General features: G+C 44.7%; 2 protein-coding genes across 4 annotated transcripts in view; one reads left to right on the top strand and one right to left on the bottom strand.

The window, feature by feature from the left end:
• SCN8A (sodium voltage-gated channel alpha subunit 8) overlaps window positions 1–19,928 on the top strand; it is a 256,880-nt gene extending 236,952 nt beyond the window's left edge. For all 3 annotated transcript variants that reach the window (XM_066353791.1, XM_066353782.1, XM_066353788.1), the window contains 6 exons: window positions 496–780; window positions 2,928–2,981; window positions 3,463–3,600; window positions 4,799–4,903; window positions 9,461–9,731; window positions 13,421–19,928. In XM_066353791.1, the coding sequence (XP_066209888.1) occupies window positions 496–780; window positions 2,928–2,981; window positions 3,463–3,600; window positions 4,799–4,903; window positions 9,461–9,731; window positions 13,421–14,568 (2,001 nt within the window). In that variant the 3' untranslated portion in view covers window positions 14,569–19,928. The remainder of the gene's footprint in view (window positions 1–495; window positions 781–2,927; window positions 2,982–3,462; window positions 3,601–4,798; window positions 4,904–9,460; window positions 9,732–13,420) is intronic.
• Window positions 19,929–20,702: 774 nt separating this feature from the next.
• TMDD1 (transmembrane and death domain 1) lies at window positions 20,703–21,699 on the bottom strand. The gene is given in 2 exon segments (XM_066360244.1): window positions 20,703–20,921; window positions 20,923–21,699. Coding segments are annotated over 2 exon segments (996 nt in total).
• Window positions 21,700–24,047: the final 2,348 nt, after the last annotated feature.

Below are 24,047 nucleotides of genomic sequence, written 5' to 3'. Positions count from 1 at the left end.
TATTGCCTGAAATAAGGTAACTGGCCTTGCCTAGTCATAAAAAAACCTTTATGTACCAATGACTCACTGCTGACCCCAAAGGGTGGCTCTCTGTGATTCTGAACAAAAATGCTTTGTTTTGCAGAGGGGGAATGTCTGTTGACAGACAATGGTGAGCTAGAAATCACTCAGATTTTCCCATGGGGCGTATTTTATGAGTTGAAGAGGGAGATTGGACTAAAAAATATTTTTTTGGGAGAAAACCTAAATCAACTTGGGCAGAGAGGATTTATGTTAGGAGAAATAAATATGTAATAAGCATTCCTCAAAACATATTTTATAAATTTAGAAAAATTTGGCCCTACTTCTGGATCTCTCTAGTTACCCTAATTCCAAAAGGAACTTATTTCTATAGTCACAGCAAGCTACACAATGTCATTCCCCTCCTGGAAATCAAAAATGTGTGTTTGCCTGTACTTCTTTCCGATACTCAGCAACCTCCCCCTTCCAATGCAGGTGGTGGTGAATGCCTTGGTGGGTGCCATCCCCTCCATCATGAATGTGCTGCTGGTGTGTCTCATCTTCTGGCTGATTTTCAGCATCATGGGAGTTAACCTATTTGCGGGAAAGTACCACTACTGCTTTAATGAGACTGCTGAAAAACGATTTGAAATTGAAATTGTCAACAATAAAACTGACTGTGAAAAGCTCATGGAGGGGAACAATACAGAAATAAGATGGAAGAATGTGAAGATCAACTTTGACAATGTTGGAGCAGGATATCTGGCGCTTCTTCAGGTGGTGAGTATTGTTATTTTTTTCTGTCCTGTGAAATTCAAATGGGTAGCAGAAATTATTTGGCTTCTTCTTGACCCTGAATGAAGATTGATTCTTAATAGGTCACATAGAATTGTGTCATTCCCAAACTAGTTCCAGGGAGACACCTTTCCTGAGTTCTCTGACTTCTCCAAGACCTCACTTAAAGGAAGTCTCTCTCACTGCTCTGAAACTCAGCAATAATAAAGATTCCTGCAGTATGATGAAGTTACAGAGTGATCACTTGCTATCTCCAGGACAGAGAATGTAGTTAAATAAAAATGAAAAACTGAAGATAAGCGTATAGACCAAAAAAAGAAAAAGAGAGAGAAGGGATGGCAGTTTTGATCAAATGGAACAATTCTACATAACAGCTACACTAAAGTTAACGGAAGGAATATGGTAGTGCTATGATGCTGCCACTCAGGTCAACCTCAGAGAAGGTCTCAATGTATCACACACAGTAAGAAACATTCCATCATGCCTAGTTTTCTTCTCTCACCAATTTTTTGGAATGTTTTATTGTGTGATGCAATGAAAGTTCCTAGGCTTTGGAATCAGATGAAGGTTTGAGACACATATTTATTGGATATGTAGTCTTGGACAAATTACTCAACTTTCCTGAGTCTGTTTCTTCATCTATTAAATGTGGATAATAATACTTTGCATGGTTGTAAAGAAGATTCATAATTTATTAAAATTTCTTAGCACAGTACCTAACACATAGCAGTGCTTAATTAATGGTATTTGCGATTATATACATATGTTTGTTACTGTCGCTACTGTGTCTACATCATACAGATGCTGGGCCTATTAAATGTGATAATGCAGGTGATGCTCTCAACCCAACATTACATATTAAGCATTTACTGTTAGCTAGTAGTGAAGGCAAAGTTAATGGAATGAGCAGTGTGGTTTATTTCACTCCAAAGTACTTTGAACTGTTTCCCAGTTCAAGAAATTGGACCCACAAACTGAGTTTGAATTGGTGCAGCTTCAGGAGACCAATGCACATCCCCCGGCCAGTCAAACATTGTATCAGAGCCCCCTCCATATGCAAGGCACTGTGGTTGGCACTACCAAAGACATCAGATGAATAAAGTACTGTCCATGCCCTGAGTAAACTTAAAATCTGGTTAAGTAAATAAAACATAAACAGAATGTGAATGAAATATGGAAAATTTTAATTGGTTACCCATATTTGTTTGCAAAATCAGACTAGATATACTAGATCAAGGAGTAGAAGTGGGAAGGGGCTGCCTGGACTAAAGCCAGTATTGCCACTACCACAAGCTAAACAAAGTTCTGACTTTGTTTTTCTGTTTGCTTTTTTAATGCAACTATGAATTTTTCAGACCTCATTGTTTGCTTAACACCTTTTTAAAAAAATTCTTCTTCCAAGTACCCTCGATAGATTTCTAATACTCATTCATAAATATGAGTGTGCCCTAGCTTTAGGAAACCTTCTCAGGCTCATTTTAAAAACCTTTTGTAAAAGTATTATCGTTGGCCCTGGCCGGTTGGCTCAGCGGTAGAGCGTCGGCCTGGCGTGCGGGGGACCCGGGTTCGATTTCTGGCCAGGGCACATAGGAGAAGCGCCCATTTGCTTCTCCACCCCCCCCCCTCCTTCCTCTCTGTCTCTCTCTTCCCCTCCCGCAGCCGAGGCTCCATTGGAGCAAAGATGGCCCGGGCGCTGGGGATGGCTCCTTGGCCTCTGCCCCAGGCACTAGAGTGGCTCTGGTCGCGGCAGAGCGATGCCCCGGAGGGGCAGAACATCGCCCCCTGGTGGGAAGAGCGTTGCCCCTGGTGGGCGTGCTGGGTGGATCCCGGTTGGGCACATGCAGGAGTCTGTCTGTCTCTCCCCGTTTCCAGCTTCAGACAAATACAAAAAAAAAAAAAAAGTATTATCGTTGTCAGCGTGTTTCTCTGCCAAATTTTGATGTTATTTTCAGGGACTTAGACAAAGCTCCCTTGGGACCTGTATAAACAGAAAATTGTATGTCCATGTGAGGCTGCACCCAGACTCCCTGTCTTGTGTTCTCAACGAACCTAAGCCTGGCCCCTTGGATCATGGCTTATACTCCCACCCACCCCCTAATAGGCACAGCCTAATGACTGACTCTGTTTGCCAGGCAACCTTCAAAGGCTGGATGGACATCATGTATGCAGCTGTAGATTCCCGAAAGGTAAGGATGCACCTGATGATACCACAACCTCTTTAGGTGGTTATAAAGTAGCAGCATGGTGGATCTCATCAAGAAAGAGAGAGGGTTAGAACACTCATTGCTTGTTTGATTGATCATAAGGCACTTTTCTCCTCTTGCACTGACTCCAGGTGATCAGGCTGTTGAATGTAGCCTAGCCCAGTGGAACTGTCTACTCTTCAGTGCTGCTTTGAATAAGTTTGGCTCCTACCACACAGCCTCCCCTCCTCCTCACCTCATGATTTGCATATTCTCCACCTAAATCATGGCAGGAATAATGTCTTCTGAGGGCAGGACCTGCCAAGTGTGAAGGAGACAGACAGAGAGAATCTAGGGCTCCCCTTTCCCAGCTTGTTCAGCACCTTGAGTAGTTAGTTATGGCTGATGTTGGCAGGTCAGAATTACCCACCTGCTCCCCCAGCTAGGAACTCACTCTCTTCCTTTTTCTCCTGTCCTTCGACAGCCCGAGCAGCAGCCTAAGTATGAGGACAACATCTACATGTACATCTACTTTGTCATCTTCATCATCTTCGGCTCCTTCTTCACCCTGAACCTCTTCATTGGTGTCATCATTGATAACTTCAATCAACAAAAGAAAAAGATAGGTCTCCTCTCCTCATTGCCAGTGGTCAAGAGGTCAACCCGGATGCAGGCCATAGCTCCCTATGTCTTTGTCCCTATCTCTAGAGAGATAGCATCTCTTTTCCTATAAAATCCATATTATCATCTCACTGTGGACTTGCCCCACTGTGCATTAGTCCCAACCAACTCTTTCTGTTGAGGGCTAGATCTCACAGTGTGTGGTTTACTACAGTTACTAGCAATCTTATTCTTGAAGCCTTTTACTGGTTTGGGGCTCCTACCAGAGGGAGGCGCAGGGTAGGAAAGGGTCTAGTGACAGGGGTGAAAATGAAAGCACATGAATAGCTGTAGTGAGAAGTAGAAGTTGTCTAGAGTATAACTAACTATCCGTGTTAATCTCTGGGTACTACTAGGAACTGGGGTTTGAGAGACTGTCCTTTAAAAGTTCACGTCCTTATTTGTCCCAGGTGGTTAATAATTTTCCAAAGCAAATTGAAAAGATTACTCTTATTATTCATTTTATAAATCAAGTCTGTTGCAACATTCTACAAAGAACTCCCCAAATTGTTTTTCTTACACCAGAATTTCTACATTTTTAATGTTGTCAGAAATAAATGAGCCATTTTCCAGGATGTGAAAAATCCTTTTATTTTAATTTTTTTTTTCCCCTAGAATTCTGTTAAGAAAGCAAGCTGGAAAAAATTTAGGAACCAGTGAAATGTGACTGTCTTCAAAGTCACTGCTCTTAAGTTTAACCCTTCCCTGAGTCTGTAATTGGATAGTTCATTTCCTTTATTCCTAGCAGATCTCAGAAAACCCAACCTGAAAACAAAGGCAGGTTTCTCTGAATTATAACAGTTGTCCCAGATCTACCTCACTCTGGGACAACAATTAGCTGAACTGATTTCAGGAAAGGCAAGGGTGGGCCTGACCTGTGGTGGCGCAGTGGATAAAGCGCTACCTGGAATGCTGAGGTGGCCAGTTTGCAACTTCAGGCTTGCCTGGCCAAGGCACATGGGAGTTGATGCTTCCTGCTCCTCCCCCCTTCTCTCTTTCTCTCTCTTTCCTCTCTAAAAATGAATAAATAAAAATCTAAAAACAAGGAAAGGCAAGGGATAAGTCTTCCTTAGGTCTGTTTCAGTATTGAACCTGCAGGTTCCAAACCCAGAGCACTTGAGAGCCTATTGTAATTGCTCGTTCTCTTTTCCCTTCTTTACTTTGGAGGTCAAGACATCTTCATGACTGAGGAACAGAAGAAGTACTACAATGCCATGAAAAAGCTGGGATCAAAGAAACCACAGAAACCCATTCCCCGTCCCCTGGTGAGTGCATTGTGCAGGCTGAGGGCAGGGTGAGACCTCATGTGGAAAAAGACACTGGTGGGGTTACTGCAGAGGAAGAAAAAGGGTAAGTGATAGGCTGCCTGTGCCCTCTAACCCTCTCCTAGCTGCCCCATCTGGAAGATCTAAGCACAGCAGAACAGGAATGAAGGTATGGGATAGCTTTTACATTTGTGCTTGACCTTGTCTCTGAGCCTTCCTTGGGCAGCAGAGAATTGGCATGTTAACCACATTGGTTCTGACCCTGGCAGAGACAGGTTTAAGACACAAGTACAAATACACAGAGGAAAGTGAAAATGAAAGCTGATCTCTTTCCTACCAATATGAATAGGTTTGGTCATTATTTTCTCAGCTCTCTAACCAACAGGTCAGTCTCTGCAAGGATGTGCCTGGAAGCTGAAATAATGCTTCAGGTTATTAGAAGGAGCAGGAGAGAGTAAAACCAGGAGAATTCGAGATCCTATTTCCTCCTTGAACTGAGCCTTTTGTGAAACAGACTTGGGGACTGGGATTCTGCCTTACCTGCTCTTGGTGGTTGTCCTCTTGCTGCAGAGAAAGAGATGCTCCCGAAGCCATTGAGCCAGCTGGGCGGGACACAGACCCCAGAGACCAGGCTCAGAGTTCCTTCTTCTGTAACTTGCATTTAAAGGAGCCTCAACGAAGAATTGATGCTTCTCATCTTTCTCCCTTCCTGCCTGTCTGTCCTTACCTGTCCCTCTCTCTGACTCTCTCTCTATCTCTGTCACACACACACACACACACACACACACACACACACACACACACACACACACACACACCACCCTGCAGAACATTTAAAATAAGTGTTCACCTGGCAGTCTATTTAGTAAAAATAAAACTAGAGCTTCTTGTTTGAATCAAGAGTGGGAGTCCCAGAGTGTGTTGCCTGCTCACCCCACACCTGGCACACCTGCCTCACCAAACTGAAGGAAAGGAAACCCTAGGGCTTTTTGCAGAACTTAGTTGTCTGAAAACCACAAGTTAAAGTAATTCTGAAAATAAGCATGAGCTCAAGTGCCTGGGTACTTTAAAAAAAATCAGGGAGATCTTAAGAAAATTTTTATTTCTTTGATGTTAGAGTTTCCATTCTGTGATAGAAATGGGCCTAGAAGGAATGGATGGAAGAGGGTTAACATTTCTAAAGTTCTCTTCAGTACTTTGCATGTGGGAACCTGAGTGTTTTCTTCCACACTAAAATATAAACGCTCAGTGTAGTAAGAAACAGTTGTAGTGATTAGCACTCATTCAGCAGAGATGGCAGATCCTCCAATAACATTCTTTTGTTCAACAGTGGTCGTATTATAACATCAATAAGATAAGTAAGAACTTTTGTTTATATCAATTAGCCTATGGTAAAATTAGTTTTGTTATGAGCCACTTTGTTTAAAGTCACAGAACCTGTCGACATTAAGTGACAATTTACTGTAATTATAGATCTACTGTGTACCAGCCACTAAACATAAGTGATGAAGAAAATTTAACCATGCCTGACCTGTGGTGGCACAGTGGATAAACCGTCTACCTGGTACTCTGAGGTTGCTGGTTTGAAACCCTGGGCTTGCCTGGTCAGATATGGGAGTTGATGCTTCCTGCTTCTCCTCCTCCTCCTCTCTCTCTCTCTCTCTCTCTCTCTCCCTCCCCCCTCTCAAAAATAAATAAAATCTTTAAAAAAAAAATTTAGCCACTGCTATCATGGACCTTATAATATATAGTGGGGATATAGACCAATAAGTAAGCAACTGGCTATTATAAAATGTGCAATGTTGTGAGAAAAAATTAACTGGAAGGCCATGACAGAGAAGAATGGAGGCTTAGGGTGGGGGAATCTACCTCCAAAGAGTAGTCAGAGAAAGCCTCACTAGGGATGGTCTACTTGAGTGGATGAGAAGCAACCAAAACTTTGGGGAAAGAGATCCTGGAAAATCAAGGCTCTAAAAGCAGGAAAGATTAGTGTGGCCAGGCGGTGATGAGCTAGAGGAAGGTACATGACATGAGCAGGACCAGACTGTGAAAGGCATTTTTAAGCTTGGTTTAACAATGGGAATTTTGTTGCAAGCCCAGTGAGAAACTATTGAAGTGTTGTAAGTTCATTTGTTTTTCAATAATCACCCTTGCTGCTGTGTGGAGATTGCATTGGATGAGGGTAAGAGGAAGCAGGAAGACTAATTAGGAACTCTTCTAGAAGTCCAGGTGAAAGATAATGGTGGCTTAAGCTAGAGTAGGGCCAACTGAAGTACAGTGAAGTGGATGAATTCAAGTTACATTTTTGGAGAAAGAACCAATAGGACCTGCAATGGATTAAATGGGGGATGATGAGGCTGAGGAAAGAGAAAAGGATGACCTTCCAATTTCTTGTTTAGAGACTGAATGTATACTTGAGATGACAGGGAACAAATCAGGTGAGGGCAGGGAAAGGACTCAGTTCTGCTTTGGACTTGTCAAGTTTGAGATGCTTATGAGTCATCAAGGAAATATATCAACTAAGCAACAAAGGAATTCAGAGGGATGATATGGACTGAGAAGACCCTGAGAAATGTTAAGTACATAACATATTTCCCCATGTATAAGACACACCCTTTTTCAAAAAATTTGGAGTCTAAAGACTGGGGACATCTTATACAGTGCTTGTAGTTTTTTTACTTGCATTTCCCGCTTTTTTGTGCTTGTTTTTGCGCTCGTTGTACATTTTATTACTTGTAATTCCTGCTTTTTTGTGCTTGTTGTCTTTGCACTCATTGTTTTGGACTTGTTACCGGTATATTATGGTAGATTACGTTCTGCCACATTCTGCCCAGAAGTGGCTCAGAAAAGAGTTTCGTATAATGCTGAATTCAGGTTGAAAGTGATCCAGTTTGCAAAAGTGAATGGAAATCATAAGTAAGTTTGGTCCTCCTCCAACTGAGAAATCAATCCGAGACTGGCTACAGGAAGAAGAAACCCTACTGAGAACGCCACAGCAGAAGAAGGCCATGAAAGGCAAGTCAGCTAAATGGCCTGAATTAGAGAGGGAATTGAAGATATGGGTTGAAGAGCAAAGGGCAATTGGAATTCCTGTGTCCACAAAGCTGGTTCAGCATAAGGCAAGAAGAATTGCTGATGAAAAGAAGTTACCGATTTTAAAGGAGGACACAACTGGTGCTTCAGGTTCATGAAACAGAATAGACTAAGCATGTGTATACTCACCAGACTTGCCCAAAAGTGCCTGAAAGCTATGAGCAGAAGGTCCCTGAATTTCATCGTTTTGTCATTTAATGTTGGAAGACACATCAGTTTGAGTTGGGACAGATAGCAAATGTGGACGAAGTCTCCCCCCCCCCCCATGTAACAGAACTGTTGATATGAAGAATGTGAAAACTGTAACTGTGAAGACAAGTGGACATGAAAAGAACCATTATACTGTTGTTCTAGCTTGTTGTGCCGACAAAACCAAGCTGCCTCTTGTGCTGATTTTCAAAGGCAAAACAATGCCAAAAAAAAATACTCTTCAAGGAGTGATTGTCCACGTTCATGACAAGGTTTGGATGGATCAGGATGGGGTGAAGATCTGGTTTGAGAAAGTTTGGAGAAGGAGACCAGATGGGCTCTTACACAAACCTGTCCTATTGGTGTTTGATCAGTTCAGGGCACACATAACAAAAAACACAAAAGATTGCTGCAAGGCAAAAAACAAAACTTGCTGTTAAACCTGGAGGCTTGACATCCCAGCTCCAACCACTTGATGTCAGCATTAACAAATCCTTCAAAGCTGCCATGAGAGACAAATGGAACCAGTGGACGAAGTCTTTTGGGGACAATTTGACACCAGCAGGAAGAGTGAAGAAACCCAACTATCAGAGAAGTTTGTACCTGGGTGAAAAGATCAAGATTGAGATCGTTGTCAAGTAATTTAAGAAGTGTGGCATTTCAAATGCCATAGATAGAACTGAGGACGAGGCAATATATGAAGATGGTGATTAATCATCAGACACAGATGAGGACAAGCTAATGGATGGAAGTTTTGACAGTGATGAGGAGTTGTATGAATTTTATGATGAATAAAACTTGAGGTCAATAACTTTATGTAATACATTTTTCAAATTCCGGGCCCCAAAATTAAGGTGTGTCTTACACATGGAAGCATCTTATACATGGGGAAATACGGTAGATATTATGTAAGCAGTAGGAATATGTGAGCTTTCCTGGGGAGAAAGCCTAGAGAAAGAAAAAAATTAAGTAAGAGAAGAAATGGCCAGCAAATGAGACTGAAAAAGAGCAGCTGGAGAGGGGAGGAGACATCTAGAAGTGTGATGGCATAAATGCAAAAGAAGAGAGTGGCAATTTTAGAAAATTTTTGGTGACGTAAGAGTGATGTTGGGGTCTGTCCATGCTCCTGACATCCTGAGAGAGTAGCAGGGTCGAGTAGGCTTGTATTATAGAAAAAGCAGAGTGCTCTGATCAACAGATGGCAACTTCCAGTCTGCTTAGAAAGGTTTTCACAAATCCTTTTATATCTTTTCTCCCTCTTTACCCCCCACCCAGAACAAAATCCAAGGTATCGTCTTTGATTTTGTTACTCAACAAGCCTTTGACATTGTTATCATGATGCTCATCTGCCTTAATATGGTGACAATGATGGTGGAGACAGATACTCAGAGCAAGCAGATGGAGAACATTCTCTACTGGATTAACCTGGTCTTCGTCATCTTCTTCACCTGTGAGTGTGTGCTCAAAATGTTTGCCTTGAGGCACTACTACTTCACCATTGGCTGGAACATCTTTGACTTCGTGGTAGTCATCCTCTCCATTGTGGGTGAGTAGGGCAAGTGGGGAAGGGAAAAAGAGACCTGCGCGGCCTTGAGGACAAGATTCCTGGGAGAGCAATGAGTTACACAGGTCTGAAGGGCAGACTGGCTGCTCTTGTAGCTGAGGCCCACAGGTCATGTTGTGGGCCTGCCCAGCTGGCGATGTGGTCGGTGTGTTTCTATTTAGTGTTCGTAGTAGTCTTAGATTATGAATTCTGGTTGAAGGGGGAAAGAAAGATTAGATTTGGTTTTTGCTTTCAAGTTTAGAGTCTAACAAGAAAGGTAAAAGAAACTGATCTTAAAAGTATAGCTATAATAGCAGTATAAAGTGGGAAAAGAAATGGTAAGAGATTATTAGATTGGATATTAATGCGATGGTCTAGGAAAATTCTGGTGGTGATGATACTGGTGGTGCTGATGATGATGTCAGTGCTCATTTTACTGAGATTTTACTCTGTGCCAAGTACAGTGTGAGAGTTCTTTCACTTGCATTATCTCATTTGATCCTTATGACAACCCAGGAAGCAAGCTGTTTTATTATCTTCACTGTAAAGATGTTAAGGTCATTCAACTCAGAGGTAGCAGAGGCCGAACTTGGGTTGTTGTTGTTTTTTTTTGTTGTTGTTTTTTTTTTCTTTTCATTTTTCTGAAGCTGGAAACAGGGAGAGACAGTCAGACAGACTCCCGCATGCGCCCGACCGGGATCCACCCGGCACGCCCACCATGGGGCGACGCTCTGCCCACCAGGGGGTCGATGCTCTGCCCATCCTGGGCGTCGCCATGTTGCGACCAGAGCCACTCTAGTGCCTGAGGCAGAGGCCACAGAGCCATCCCCAGTGCCCGGGCCATCTTTGCTCCAATGGAGCCTTGGCTGCGGGAGGGGAAGAGAGAGACAGAGAGGAAAGCGCGGCAGAGGGGTGGAGAAGCAAATGGGCGCTTCTCCTATGTGCCCTGGCCGGGAATCGAACCCGGGTCCTCCGCACGCTAGGCCGACGCTCTACCGCTGAGCCAACCGGCCAGGGGGGTTGTTGTTTTTTAACAGCAGCTGTGGCATGAAAGGGGTGATGTTCTGGCAGACAGAAGAAATGCTGTCCTATTGATTGCTCTCCCAAAACGTTTCCTTGCCTTCCTAAAAGGCATTCTGAATAGTGAAACACGGCCTTGGTAGGTTTGACTGGCTTAGGCTTACAGAGAGAGTGCCCAAGACCCATGGCAACCAGCTCCGGAACTCTAGTGGCCAGGTTGGTTTATTGAGGTAGTAACTATGGAAACAGAAGGTAGCAACCATTTACCTTGGCCTATGCCACTTTCTAGTTCTGTCCTCAGGAGCACCATGTCCAAGTGTGTGTTGATACATGGAACACTAATCCCATCATCCATCTTCCCCAAGAAAAGAATCCTATAATGAAATTACTTTGAGCAGCACTGTACATTGAATTCCCCTGGGGAGGGTCACAGAGCACAGTAGCCTATGAAAGGCTCTTGAAAGTCCTGTAGTAAAGAATTGTTTAATACACTATCCTACTTTTATTTGATCACAACACCCTTTTTCAAGTTATAAGAATGATGTCTTACATTTTTTTTTGATGTCTTACATTTTAATGGAATATATACTGTGTGCTGCCCATTCTAAGTGCTCTCCGTGTGTTAGTTTATATAACCCTCACAACAACCCTATAAGTATCAGTCAGCACAAAGCAGTTACTGAGACATGGGACTAGGAAGTGAGCAAGCAGAGTATAAGCACACATTCCTCATCTCCCAGAAAACATGCATGGGCAATGCTTCTCTTGTCCACCAGGCTTGAACTTTTTCTGCCCACCCACCATTGAGTAGGATGGAAAACCCGCAGACCAAACCATATTCCCTATTCCCAGAGGGTACTCAGAAAGAAAGATTTTGATGATTAGAATTTTTATTAAATATTAATTTTTTCAGAAACAAAAGTATAGAATTTGGAGCACCCTGGATCCATAAAGGAAGATATACTGCAAAAAAAAAAAAAAAACAAAAAAAACAAAAGTATAGAAATCATCTTTTTAAATTAAGAGGATCTGGAGTACAACTAGCCCTGGAACCTCCCAAAGGACCCCGTAGATGGTGTGCTATCCCTGGGTTGCTGTCTGCCTGATCTCACTCTCCTTTTCTCTGGGGACAATCACACATTCATCCTACCAAACCTCACTCATGCATCTTCTCGCTGAAGCCCTACTTGCCCACATACATGGACAGCAAGTGTTACATATGTTACCTGACTTCTTATGTCACTGGTTATGGCTGAATTGAGAAGCAAAGAGAGCTGAGGAATCATCTTGGGTCCCGGCTGAGGTAGAGGTTTTCTTGGAAGCTCAAACACCCCATGGAATTCTAGTTCCAGATGAAACCCCAAGAGGTTAGCTGGCCTACTTTGAACTTAGTGCGTCTTGTCCCTTCCTGAAAGAATCCTGAAAAATTCTTACCTAGCTTAAAACCTTCAAATAAGGCAATTCCATAGCCTTCTGCAGTTCATTACCCCAATAGTTATGAATCCTTATGGTTGAAAGATATTTTTATTTAAAGTAAATCCCTATTGTCTCAACAGGGCCTCAACAGCAAGAGGAGGCACTGAAGGAAGAGACCATGTCATTGCCTTCCCTGCAGCTGTCATTTCCCAACCTTTTCTTCTCCTCTTCCTTCTGCGGCCCCTCGCTGGGTTCCCATTATTGCTCTGTAGTTTTAAGGCAAACAGTCTGGTAGAGGTGGACCCCTGGATGAATGTGAACAGAAAAAACCCCTCTGACTTGTACCTTCTCACCACCTACTTTTGTTTCCTACTAATGCCTTGACATTTTTATATGCTGATACTTGTTTCAAAATATAATAGCTCTGAGTTAAAAGCCACTCATGAGAGGTCTCATTAGTTTTCTAGACTCATTTGGTAGAGTATGAACACGGGACACTGAGAAACCCCCCCAAAAAATGTCTTTTCAGAGCCAGGAAGAAAATACTTTGAAAATTGCTGGCATATTTGGAACAACTAAGACATCACAGCCAAAGGGTAGTGAAGTCATAAGGTAGAGGGAGGGTCTCTCATTCATTGTTTGTGGATATGGAAATTTGATAGCATCTTGGAGAGGAATTGATAACACCTCAGAAAGCCATGCATGCACAGATCTGAAAAAACTAATTATCCTTATCCTTAAGTGGGAAAACAGAAAAATGAGGACCTATTCATGAAATTCAACCATTATCATGAATTATCTAAAATTATTTTATCACCAGAGATTGATCTCACAATGTTATATCTCAGAAGCAAGGTAGAAATTAAAAAAAAATAATAATTTTAATTCCTTAAGCATAGTAATATGCAATCTAAATGTTATATATGGATTCATATGTAGCAAAATCATAATGACACCGCAATGACACGTACCATCTTCAGGACTGTGGGTGCTTCTGGGGATGAAAAGAAAGCAATTTAGTGAAATGCTAGCATCTCTAAAACCTGGGTATTAGGTATATAGGTGTCTAATTTATTGTTTTCTCTACTTCATATGTTTGATATATGTGATTTTTTTTTATCACAAAAGTTCAGATTGAATTTAGGCACTCATTCTATAAAGTCCTTTGAACTTAAGGGTTCAGTAATTCCAGGTGACATAAGTAATGAGAAAGGACATCTCCAATCTCAGTAACATTCTTCTCTTCCTCTTCTTAGGAATGTTCCTGGCTGATATAATTGAGAAATACTTTGTTTCCCCAACCCTATTCCGAGTCATCCGATTGGCCCGTATTGGGCGCATCTTGCGTCTGATTAAAGGCGCCAAAGGGATTCGTACCCTGCTCTTTGCCTTAATGATGTCCTTGCCTGCTCTGTTCAACATCGGCCTTCTGCTCTTCCTGGTCATGTTCATCTTTTCCATCTTTGGGATGTCCAATTTTGCATATGTGAAGCATGAGGCTGGCATTGATGATATGTTCAACTTTGAGACATTTGGCAACAGCATGATCTGCCTATTTCAGATCACAACCTCAGCCGGGTGGGATGGCCTGCTACTGCCCATCCTAAACCGTCCCCCTGACTGCAGTCTGGATAAGGAACACCCAGGGAGTGGCTTTAAGGGAGACTGCGGTAACCCCTCAGTGGGCATCTTCTTCTTTGTAAGCTATATCATCATCTCCTTCCTAATTGTTGTGAACATGTACATTGCCATCATCTTGGAGAACTTCAGTGTAGCCACAGAGGAAAGTGCAGACCCTCTGAGTGAGGACGACTTTGAGACCTTCTATGAGATCTGGGAGAAGTTTGACCCTGATGCCACCCAGTTCATTGAGTACTGTAAGCTGGCAGACTTTGCAGATGCCTTGGAGCATCCTCTCCGAGTGCCCAAGCCCAACACCATTGAGCTCATTGCCATGGATCTGCCCATGGTCAGCGGGGATCGCATCCACTGCTTGGACATCCTTTTTGCCTTCACCAAGCGGGTCCTGGGAGACAGCGGGGAATTGGACATCCTCCGGCAGCAGATGGAGGAACGGTTTGTGGCATCCAATCCTTCCAAAGTGTCTTATGAGCCAATCACAACCACATTGCGGCGCAAACAGGAAGAGGTGTCAGCAGTGGTCCTGCAGCGTGCCTACCGGGGACATTTAGCAAGGCGGGGCTTCATTTGCAAAAAGATAACTTCCAATAAGCTGGAGAATGGAGGCACACACCGAGAGAAAAAGGAGAGCACCCCGTCTACAGCCTCCCTCCCATCCTATGACAGTGTAACTAAACCTGAGAAGGAGAAACAGCAACGGGCAGAGGAAGGAAGAAGGGAAAGAGCCAAAAGACAAAAAGAGGTCAGAGAATCTAAGTGTTAAAGAAAAGCAAAAATTAAATATTGTACAGATTTAAAACTTGCAAGTGAAAGATTGTTTACAAACTTCCTGATTATTATCAATGCAGAACAGCTGTGGAGACACTTTACCCTGAAGATCTATACCAAACGTAGTCTGCTTACCATGTAACACAGTTGCATCTTGAGCAGTGACCTGCCCAGGGCAAAGGACCCTGCTCCCTGAACTCACAGATTTTCTAATGCTTGGGCAGGTGGTTACTGCATGTTCCACATCAGTCAATGCAACTTAGGACAAACTAAACAGGATACAAAAACAGAGGAGAGGCTGCCGGGAGCAGCATATTTCCATTGCAGCCAAATGGATTTTATTTTTTCATTTTGTTGATTCTCAGAAGCAGAAAGCATCACTTTAAAAGTTTGTTTGTTCATGCAAACTATATTTGCATTCTTACATTAGTTAAGCTAAACAGCAAAAAAAAAAAAAAATACACACATACTCACATTTAGCCCATGTCATTTAATTGTCAGTTTCTTTGACATAAACCACATCTTCTCCACATGGACTTCATGTGGTTTGGAGATGGGTGGGGGAAAATAATCAGGTTTCTTCAGGCTGAGGAGGACTTGCTCAGGCCGATTCCAAACATTGTGCTTGTTCAATGCGTAGAAATGATTTGCATGATGGCATGCCGTGATTAGAAGTCATGCATGAGAACCATACACCACAGGACACTACTAATCCTGTCCCCCGCACTGGGTCAGCCTTTGGACAGGACCTAGCCCTGCACCGTTCACTGTATTTGGAGGAAAAAATGGTAAGAGTTTCATACCCACTGCAATTCTTTATGAATTCTTAGAAGTCTTTCATACACCTTCTGGGTAGGGAAACATAACCAACAAATTGACCACTACCAACAAAACAAACCCAGTCCAACAAGCAGATGGATCCGTTGTGTGTATATGTTTAACAGACATCTCTAACATACAGCCATTGTTGCACATTTTGAAAGATGAACTGTTTATTGCTGCTCTGTGTCCCATATGGGGAAACCTTGATCTCAAATGGCTTGTATTAATAATGTCACTGTAAAACCAAATCCTAGGGCTAAAAACAAAAATCAAAAAAAAAGTTCATTTGTATTTTGCAGTATTTATGATGATTGTTGAGCCTTCATACTGGAGAACTGACCTTATTTGGGGTAGAGGTAAAAATGCTATTCAGAGTAGCATGTTATCTCTCTGGGGTGATTTGGGGAACTTAAAACAACCTTTCATGGGGGTAAAGGGGTGCTCACTTCATTTAGAGTCATGTCCTTCTGCGTTGTGGCTTTCTCCAGGCTTGAGTCCACATGGCGAGGGGCTCTGGTATTCTGAACGGGCCTCTCTTCCGAGGGGTCACAAGCTCACACACTGCATGGTTCCTCCTGCTTCCATCACATTTTCCACCAAGTAGAGCTTCCCTTACCCACAGAGGTGGGTGAGGGCAGCAGCATTGGGGCTACAGCTATGGTTTCTTTCGGTTACTGTTAGACTAAATCGTCACTAGTGGGACCTGAGGTAGAGATGGAGCCGCCTCTGAAACAAGCCAAATTGATTTCTTTATTGCACTGGTTCTCATGAAAAAGTGATTTAATATTAACTCTTAAGATGTTTCAGCTTTCCCCAGAGCATTCTCTTTTAGCCAGTTTTGCTGTCTGCTTAGCGACCTGTCCATTGTCATTAGAGGGTGGCTTTGGGGGGAGCGTCCTATCTTCCATTCCATGTTTTACTTTAAGGAAGACAATTTTTTAGTCCAGGGGTTTCTCATCTGATGACTAGATTTCAAAGCCAAGATGCTGCAGTTGAATGTGTCAGGAAGTCTATACAAAGGATAAGGAGAGACTTGAGCTTGCAAACCAAATCAAAATAAGTTCTTCCTAAACCATATAATAGAGGGGGTAAAAAACAACCCATAATCAGACAAACCAATCTGACTTGCAGTAGAAGCACTTTGGGTGTATTTTCACAGTCCACCTGACTAGTTTTGCGTAGAACAAACCACAGCAAGTCAGTAAGCAGAGCTCTCTGTCTTGTTGGACCATTCGATGCTATCCAGCTCTTGTAAGCCTGCTTCTGCAGCATCACCTGTAGAACTTTTGTACTACACCCAATATTGGGTTGGGAAGGCATTTCTTTCAGTGACCCTGGTAACTGCTAGGACGAATGTTTAGTAACATGTACAGGATACATCATAAACAGCACAAAACAGAAGCTGACGTGTGATTATTCTTTTTAAGAGAATTATAAATACTGTAATATATCACTTTATTTTCTCGGCATGCCTTTTTGTAAATACAAATTATTAACTTAGTAAATAGGAAATGGCTTCTGGCTTATGCCATTGTCATATTTATTTTTATTTTTATACTTTTCTTGCTTCTTAGAACTTAAATGCTGTCAGCCAATGTACATCCCCAAACCAAACAGACAGACAAAAAAAATTTTTATTGTTAATGGTCTTTTCCAAAACAACAACAAATATATATTTTTGTTCCAATGTGTAATAAATTCTAACCACTTCTATGCAAGATTTGGCTAAACTTCATAATTGTTCTTAGGTTTGAGATTGGCAACAGAGCTAGCTATAAGATCCCACTCGGTACTCCAAGTGCTCATGCTAGTGATGTCATTAAGCTACTAGGACATATGAATGAGGCTTTTCTGAGAGCTGACTTTTTTCTCCCCCCTAATCCTTGATATCAGCCCAGCAGGCTGTCTCCTCAGTCACACACACATGGGCCTTGGTATCTGATACCCATCAGCCAGCTTCACAGGGAAGAAACCACCTGCACTCTATTTGAAGTTTCACTTTTCTTTTAACATTTCCCACCTTTTCCCTCCCCACCATCCCTCCACCCACCCACTCACTCACACTCTCACTCACCCACCCTGCTCCACACTTCTTTGGTAGTAAATGACACCATCACCAGCAGTTTATACCCACAGTAAACAGGCATTGAATTGAAAGAATCAGTGATGACGTTTCTGTGCGTCTTCACTGAGTGGGTAAGTGGCAATGCTTTGCCAAATATTAACAAAGCCAATCAAAAAGCAGCAGCAGCCACAGTATCACTGCACATATATATATATACATATATATATAGATATAGATATATAAATATAAATATTTATTTTTTGTAGCCAGGTCCTTGGTGCAGTATTTATACTCCACAATCAACCTTTAAAAAAAGGACAAAAAGCAAAAAGACATGTGATGCTATAAATTTAAAATGCAGAGCCAAAGCCACTGAGCAGCAGCTGACATGGTTGCTGGTTTGTGAAAAACACTTTCCCCTCTTTTCTTAACCTTATTGCTTAGGATAAGAAGAGTCCACAATTTAAAGTAGAGGGCAAGAGCAGGAAAGACTTTGCAAGTCAGCATGACCAATCCCACTCCTCTCTTAATGAGCCTCTTTTGGCACCAGAAGTTGACCTGGGAAAGAGAAACAGAAACTCCCAGTCAAAGCCCCTGGAACGACAGTGTTCTTTTATTTCTCGCCGTAACCAATGTAAACTTGTAAAAGACCAGTAGTGAAGATTAGTGTATTAGTGAATGCATGGAGGCCAACACTGCTCTAAATGAGACGTGACAAAACATACGTCACTACTATAAGCCAAAAAGGTAACAAAATAAAAATGACCCTTTTTACTGTACAAGGGAAGTCTGTCTTGGTGTGTGTTTGTTGCTTGACTATCCCAATTCTTGAGTCCTGGGAGGGGTCTGGGAATTGGGACCTTAGAACATTTTGGGGAGAGGAGAGGAATGGGAGAGAAATCAGAAGGTCTCTGGCAAAATTCTGGCTGAGACATAGAGATTGGAGAGAAATGCAAGGTCCTGACCCCCTCCCCACATTCCTCCATTGCATGTGGCATCCCTCCATTTACTGGGCCATGAAACGCCTTCCTCACCAGTTCACCTGGCAGAACCCCAAGAGATAATGTGAGCCACCCAGCTGGGTTGTGAAAACTATCCCAATGCCCCTAAGCTTAGGCATGCATGATGCCCAGTAGCCTCCACTCTGCTAGCTAATGCTGGGCCCTGCCCTCCATCACCTGACAGATGAACCAGCAGACTAGGGCTGGTCTTGTTCATATTTGTGCAGGGGTGAGGGGCACCCCTCCCCTTTCCTCACCCTGTCCTGCTTTGGGGACATCCCTTTCTAGGCCATGTCTCCTGGTCCAGGAACACTCTCAGGAGGATTCTGAAGTGCCCACTCTAGTCCTCTCCAGTAGCTCCACTTTGGAGAGAAATGGCTGGTAGGTCAGTCCCCATTCTCCCCCGGCCCCCAGCCTCCAGGCCTACTGTGGAGGTGAAATTGCCATGGGTTGTGACTTTGACTTGATTCTGGGCATCTTCTGTAATGATGCCTTTTTCTTTTCTCAGATGTTGCCCAAAGTTTTGCAAAAAGCTTTGTTCATTTTTCAGGTACCCTCACCCCTAAAGGATTGGCTGCAACTAATCAGCCAGGGGGACATCAGGAGAGAAGTGGAAGTCTGGGTTGGGAGGGGCCCAGGGTTTGCACAGAGTCTGTGTTGTGGCTCAGCTGTGTGCTTTTTTTGGACTCCCTTTTCGAGATTACCAAGATTTCCTCCTCTGTTATTATGCTCCCGAGGCACCCCCCTGCTCCTGCCCCCCACTGCTACTTGCTGTACATAGAGGCTAAGTGGGGTGGGGTGGGCAGGTGTGCACATGTGGTGTGTATGTGTGTGAAGAATGTATATAGGTAAAGGGGAGCGGGGTCCAGTGGTTCCAGAAAAGGGACAGAACTCTGTTCCATCCCCAGCTCAACCGCTGGCTCGCTGTGTGGCCTTGGGCAAGTCACTTAACCTCTCTGTGCCTCAGTTTCCTCATCTGTAAAATGGGGATAATAATACTGACCTACCTCACAGGGGTGTTGTGAGGCTTTAACTAAATGTTTTGTAAAGTGTTTTGAGATACAGAGACAAAGGCACTAGGGAAGGGCAAAGTATTATTTGGACTTAAGGAAGATGAAATGGTACCATAAAAGCTGCTATTCTGACAGCCATTTTAAACTGCACTGCTCCAACCACCCCCGCTTCTCATCACCAGGACAGCAGGTCGAGAAAATACCTTTCCTTTCACTTGCTTCTGGGGTTTGTGATTATTCTAGACAATTATTTTCCCTTGCTGTATCTCCTTCCCTCACTCCTCGATTTGTTCCCTGTTCCGTTTATGTGGAAATGGCAGAAATGCTTGAGAAATAAGAATGTATAAGTGGATTGGAAGTTTATAGTCTGAATTTTCGATTTTACTTTGTACTGTACATCTTTTTACTTTAGAATTTGCAATAAAGGGTTACGTCAATCTTGTTTTCAACTCTCCTCTTGGACTGCCTGTCATTCTGTCATTGCTCACACCAAAGCCCCTTAGCCAAGGGTGGATGGGAAGTCAAGCACTCCCACCCAGCAGGAACCCACAGTGGTCCTCTTGCCTTCCCCTGCAACATGGGACCTGGTCTGAGCAGAGTCTGTGTGAGGGCTCACTCAGGCTCATGTCCTCGGATGGGCTGGCAGTGCCCCACCATTCAGGTGGGTGGAAAAGGTTGGGAGCTCTGTAGACCTTCAGGAGGCCTTGCCAGAGTGGGGAGAGAAGCTTGGAGGCAGCAGCCTCTGGAATCGGGCGCACCTCTAGTTGTATCACCCCCTACACCCTCCAGCAGGGCTCAGAGTAAACAGAAACCAGCATTTTGGTCTAGTCCCCATTATGCTTCCCAAGTCCCCTTAACTGCTCACAGGTCATTTCCTTTGGAGCTCATAACTTGCAGCTCAAGCAGCTCTGGGTTTAAAAATCTAACTAGGCCAATAACTAGCTATGGTTAGGAAACTCCTAGCCAGAGTTAACATAAATGTAATGGAGCTAATACCCTTGCCTTGGGTTTTGAAAATTAGATCAAATAATGTATGTAACTGCTTAAGGGTCTGGCACACAGTTAGTGCTAAATAAATGGTAGCTCTTAGTGGAAGTATAATTTTGAAATAAGGAACTGACAAGAATTGAAAGGGTCTGCCTCCTACCTGCCCCCCGCCCCATTAGAATGATGAAAGAGCTTTCCTCTTATAACAGCGCCCTAGCTATGCCCCGTCATTTCCAACCAACTAGCAAATCGATTGGTTGCTCCCTCCTTTGTGTGTTGTGTTACTTTTATAATACGTCAAAGGTAGCATTCCACCAGGATTGTACCCCACTTTACAGCCGGGAACACTAGGGTTAAGGAGGATCTGGCCCAGGACGAGTGGGCCCATTCCCCCCGGCGACACAAGGTGCTCTTCACTCAAGAGTGGCTTTGCCTCCCACCAGCCCTGCGCCTCGACGGGGCTTGCGCCGGGCAGTGGTGGGAGGGCCAGGGCTGCCGAGTGGCTCCCCATCGCCATCGCCGCCGGTGATCCACTGCGTGAGCAGCATGAGCAGCGCCCCAGCACCCAGTGTACCCATGAAGCCGGTGAAGAGGCCGAGAGCCAGCGGCCCGACCCAGCCCACGGGGCTGCGCTCGTACGGTGCCTGGGGCAGTCGCTCTACAATCAACTTCAGCTCATCCCAGTTAGGGTCCGGGCCTGCGGCGCGGCGGGAGCGCGAAGCTGGGGCAGGGGCCGGGGGCGCGCGGGGCCACAGGTAGCGCTGGCCGAACTTGCGCAGCTGCAGCGTCGCCTGCTGGTGGAGGTTCTTGCCCAACTCCCAGGCCACGTCCGGGCGGCCGCTGCGCCGCAGGGCCCGGGCCACGCGGTCCCAGGGCAGGTGCTGGGCCTCGGCGGAGAGCCAAGCTGCCAGCCGCTCCCGACAGCCCTCGGAGACCTCCTCGGGGTCAGCTGCCCGGTCCTTCACCTCCCGCTGCTGCCGGCCCTGCGACCTCGATGTGGGCCACGGTGGTTCGGCCTGGGCCAATCGGTTTTCAGAAAGCCTGTCCAGCTCGGCCTTGACATCCGGTTCTGGCGCCTTCAGGAGCGACTGGAAATGGCTGCACTCCTCTGGGGTCAGTAGCTCAGCCAGACGGACGGCTGTGTGAGGACCCATGGCGTCCGTGGCCCCCGCAGGAAGTCGCACCCAGCCGCAGAGTGCTAGGGCCACGACTAAGGCCCCGGCTGGAGCCTGCGCCATGGCCTGCTTGTGACCCGAACCCACCGACTGTGCGGGAGGAACTCCGAATGCCCATGAGTGGGGGAGGGGCGCTAACACCCATGGATGGCAGGAAGGAGGGGGTTTAGTACATTCAGCGACTGGGGCGAGGGGCCCCCCAGCATCCAGGGATGTAGAAGGAACCTCCAACACATGCGATAGGTTGGAGGATCATCTCCCAACACCCAGAAATTGAGAGGTTTTTAAAAAAAACAGGAATTGGAGTTTCCCAATACCGCAGGATGTGTAGGACTCAGTCCCCCTGGGACTGGGAGGGGCTGGCTATTGGCCCTATTGTCCCCTAATGCCTCAAATTCATTAAGTCTCCTCATCCTCCATTAGAAGCCCTAGACCGCCTAGCTGTCCATTATCTCTGATATCCAATGACTATCTAAATTTTCTTCTTACCAGCTAACTATTAAATATTTATACACTGTCATTCCCCATCCTCCCACATGGGGCATCCAAACCCTCACCCTCTCTTCTGAGTAATGTAAGCCCCACCTCCACCCCCCACCTCCCTCCACACACACTGGGCCCCATTCACTAAATTTGTTTCCATTCCCCAAGCAAGCTTGGCTCTGGCTCTCCTTTGGATGTTGGCCTGCACTTTGTTCTGCCTAGGTCATGCCTCAGCTGACAGGTCTCTTCTGGAAGGCCCTCCCTGACTCCATCCTTATCTATTCCCACAGCTCTGCCCTTTTTTACTATCACCCCCATTAGACTGTAAGATTTATCTGTTGTCCCCATAATAACTAGTTCACAAGTATTCAGTAAAGATTCCTTAAACAGTGTGTGAATTCTTAACTTTTAAGTCAGGTGTGCCCCAGCCTGACCTGTGGTGGCGCAGTGTATCAAGCATCAACCTGGAAATGCTGACTTCGCTGGTTCAAAACCCTGGGCCTGTGTGGTCAAGGCACATATGGGAGTTGATGCTTCCTGCTCCTCCCATTTCTCTCTCTTTTTGTCTGTCTTCTCTAAAATGAATAAATAAAAATAATTTTTTAAAAAGTTTTAAAAAATAATAAAAATAAATAAGTCAGTTGTGCCCCCCCCCCATCACCCACCCACTCAAACACACACCAGATTCATCGTGGAGTCTCAACTCTTCACAGGGCATGGGAGGTCCTTATGGTGCTGTGGTTCTGTCCCAGCAGACTCCTCCAGTCTCACTTCCCCCCACTCACCCTCACTTCATGCTCTTAGAACAAATCTATGACACAGTCACCAGCCTCCATAGCTCTGCCCACTTGTCCCCCCTCCTGTCCAGGAATTTTTTTGTGACACCCCACCGCCCCCATCGTGGGTCAGAATCTTTTCTGGACATTCTTTAGACTGTGTATCCTACATCAAGACACTTATCTGGAAATTAACTAGTTCAAGGATTTATTCAGTATCTTCCAGGAACCAAATATTGTGCCAAATGTGAGAACAAAATTTTGATAAGGTCCCTCCTCCTTAAGCAGCTTTATGCTGCTGTATTTTCAAACGATCTCTTTTTGAACTTTCCCCACCCTGCACTGCGGGCTCTCCAGAATAGCTGTGCTTAATCATGTCTATATACTCAGTGCCACGCAGTGTTTGCACAAAACGGGTGTACAATATACCACCTAGAGTGCAAGGGGGGTATGGACCTCCAAAGCTGGAGAGAGTTGGTGTTACGGACCCTGAGACAACACCTGCGAGTCCCCATCTCCAGGCACACTCTAAGAACTCAGAACTGCATGAGGGCCTTCCCTTTCCAGGGCCATTTCAGAGCCTGAGAGTGTGGCTTTTCACCTAATAGTCTCAGGGCCCAGTCCCTAGTGAGCAACTCCTGTGGCAGACTGAATAAGAGAGGTTCCATGATAATGTTTTGCTCAAGTAACAGAAACACCCACCGAGCCACACCAATGGTACCCACAGACCGGGATGCTCAGGTTTTCCCCAGAGGGTTCCCCACATCCTGCTGCCCCCAAGAAATCCTCTGGAAATCACATGTCATCGCTTTAATACTGTGTAGTACTTTCTTTTAAAATACAGTCTCTTCTGAGGTAGACAGACCACAACGGCAGAGCATCGTCAGACAGGAGATAAATACATCCATGTACAACACGCAGCAAAATGAGGTAGAAATGGTTACAACTGGAGGAGAGGACCCTAACCTCAATCTGGATAGAGGAAGGAGAGGGCCAGCTTGCTGAGTCTGTGCTCCCCCAACCTATGCCCCTAGATTCTTTGGTATGCCTCCCCCAACATTGCCAGAGCTGTACACACCCTTTCCCCACCTGCCCCAGCGCCCATGAGGTAGGTGCTAGTAGACTGGGGATGTCTCCTTGTGCAAAGTTTCC

Source organism: Saccopteryx leptura, chromosome 1 (assembly GCF_036850995.1).
Source record: "Saccopteryx leptura isolate mSacLep1 chromosome 1, mSacLep1_pri_phased_curated, whole genome shotgun sequence".
Classification (NCBI taxonomy): domain Eukaryota; kingdom Metazoa; phylum Chordata; class Mammalia; order Chiroptera; family Emballonuridae; genus Saccopteryx; species Saccopteryx leptura.
The sequence above is the reverse complement of the archived record's forward strand: the minus strand, read 5'-3'. Positions and strand labels throughout refer to the sequence as shown.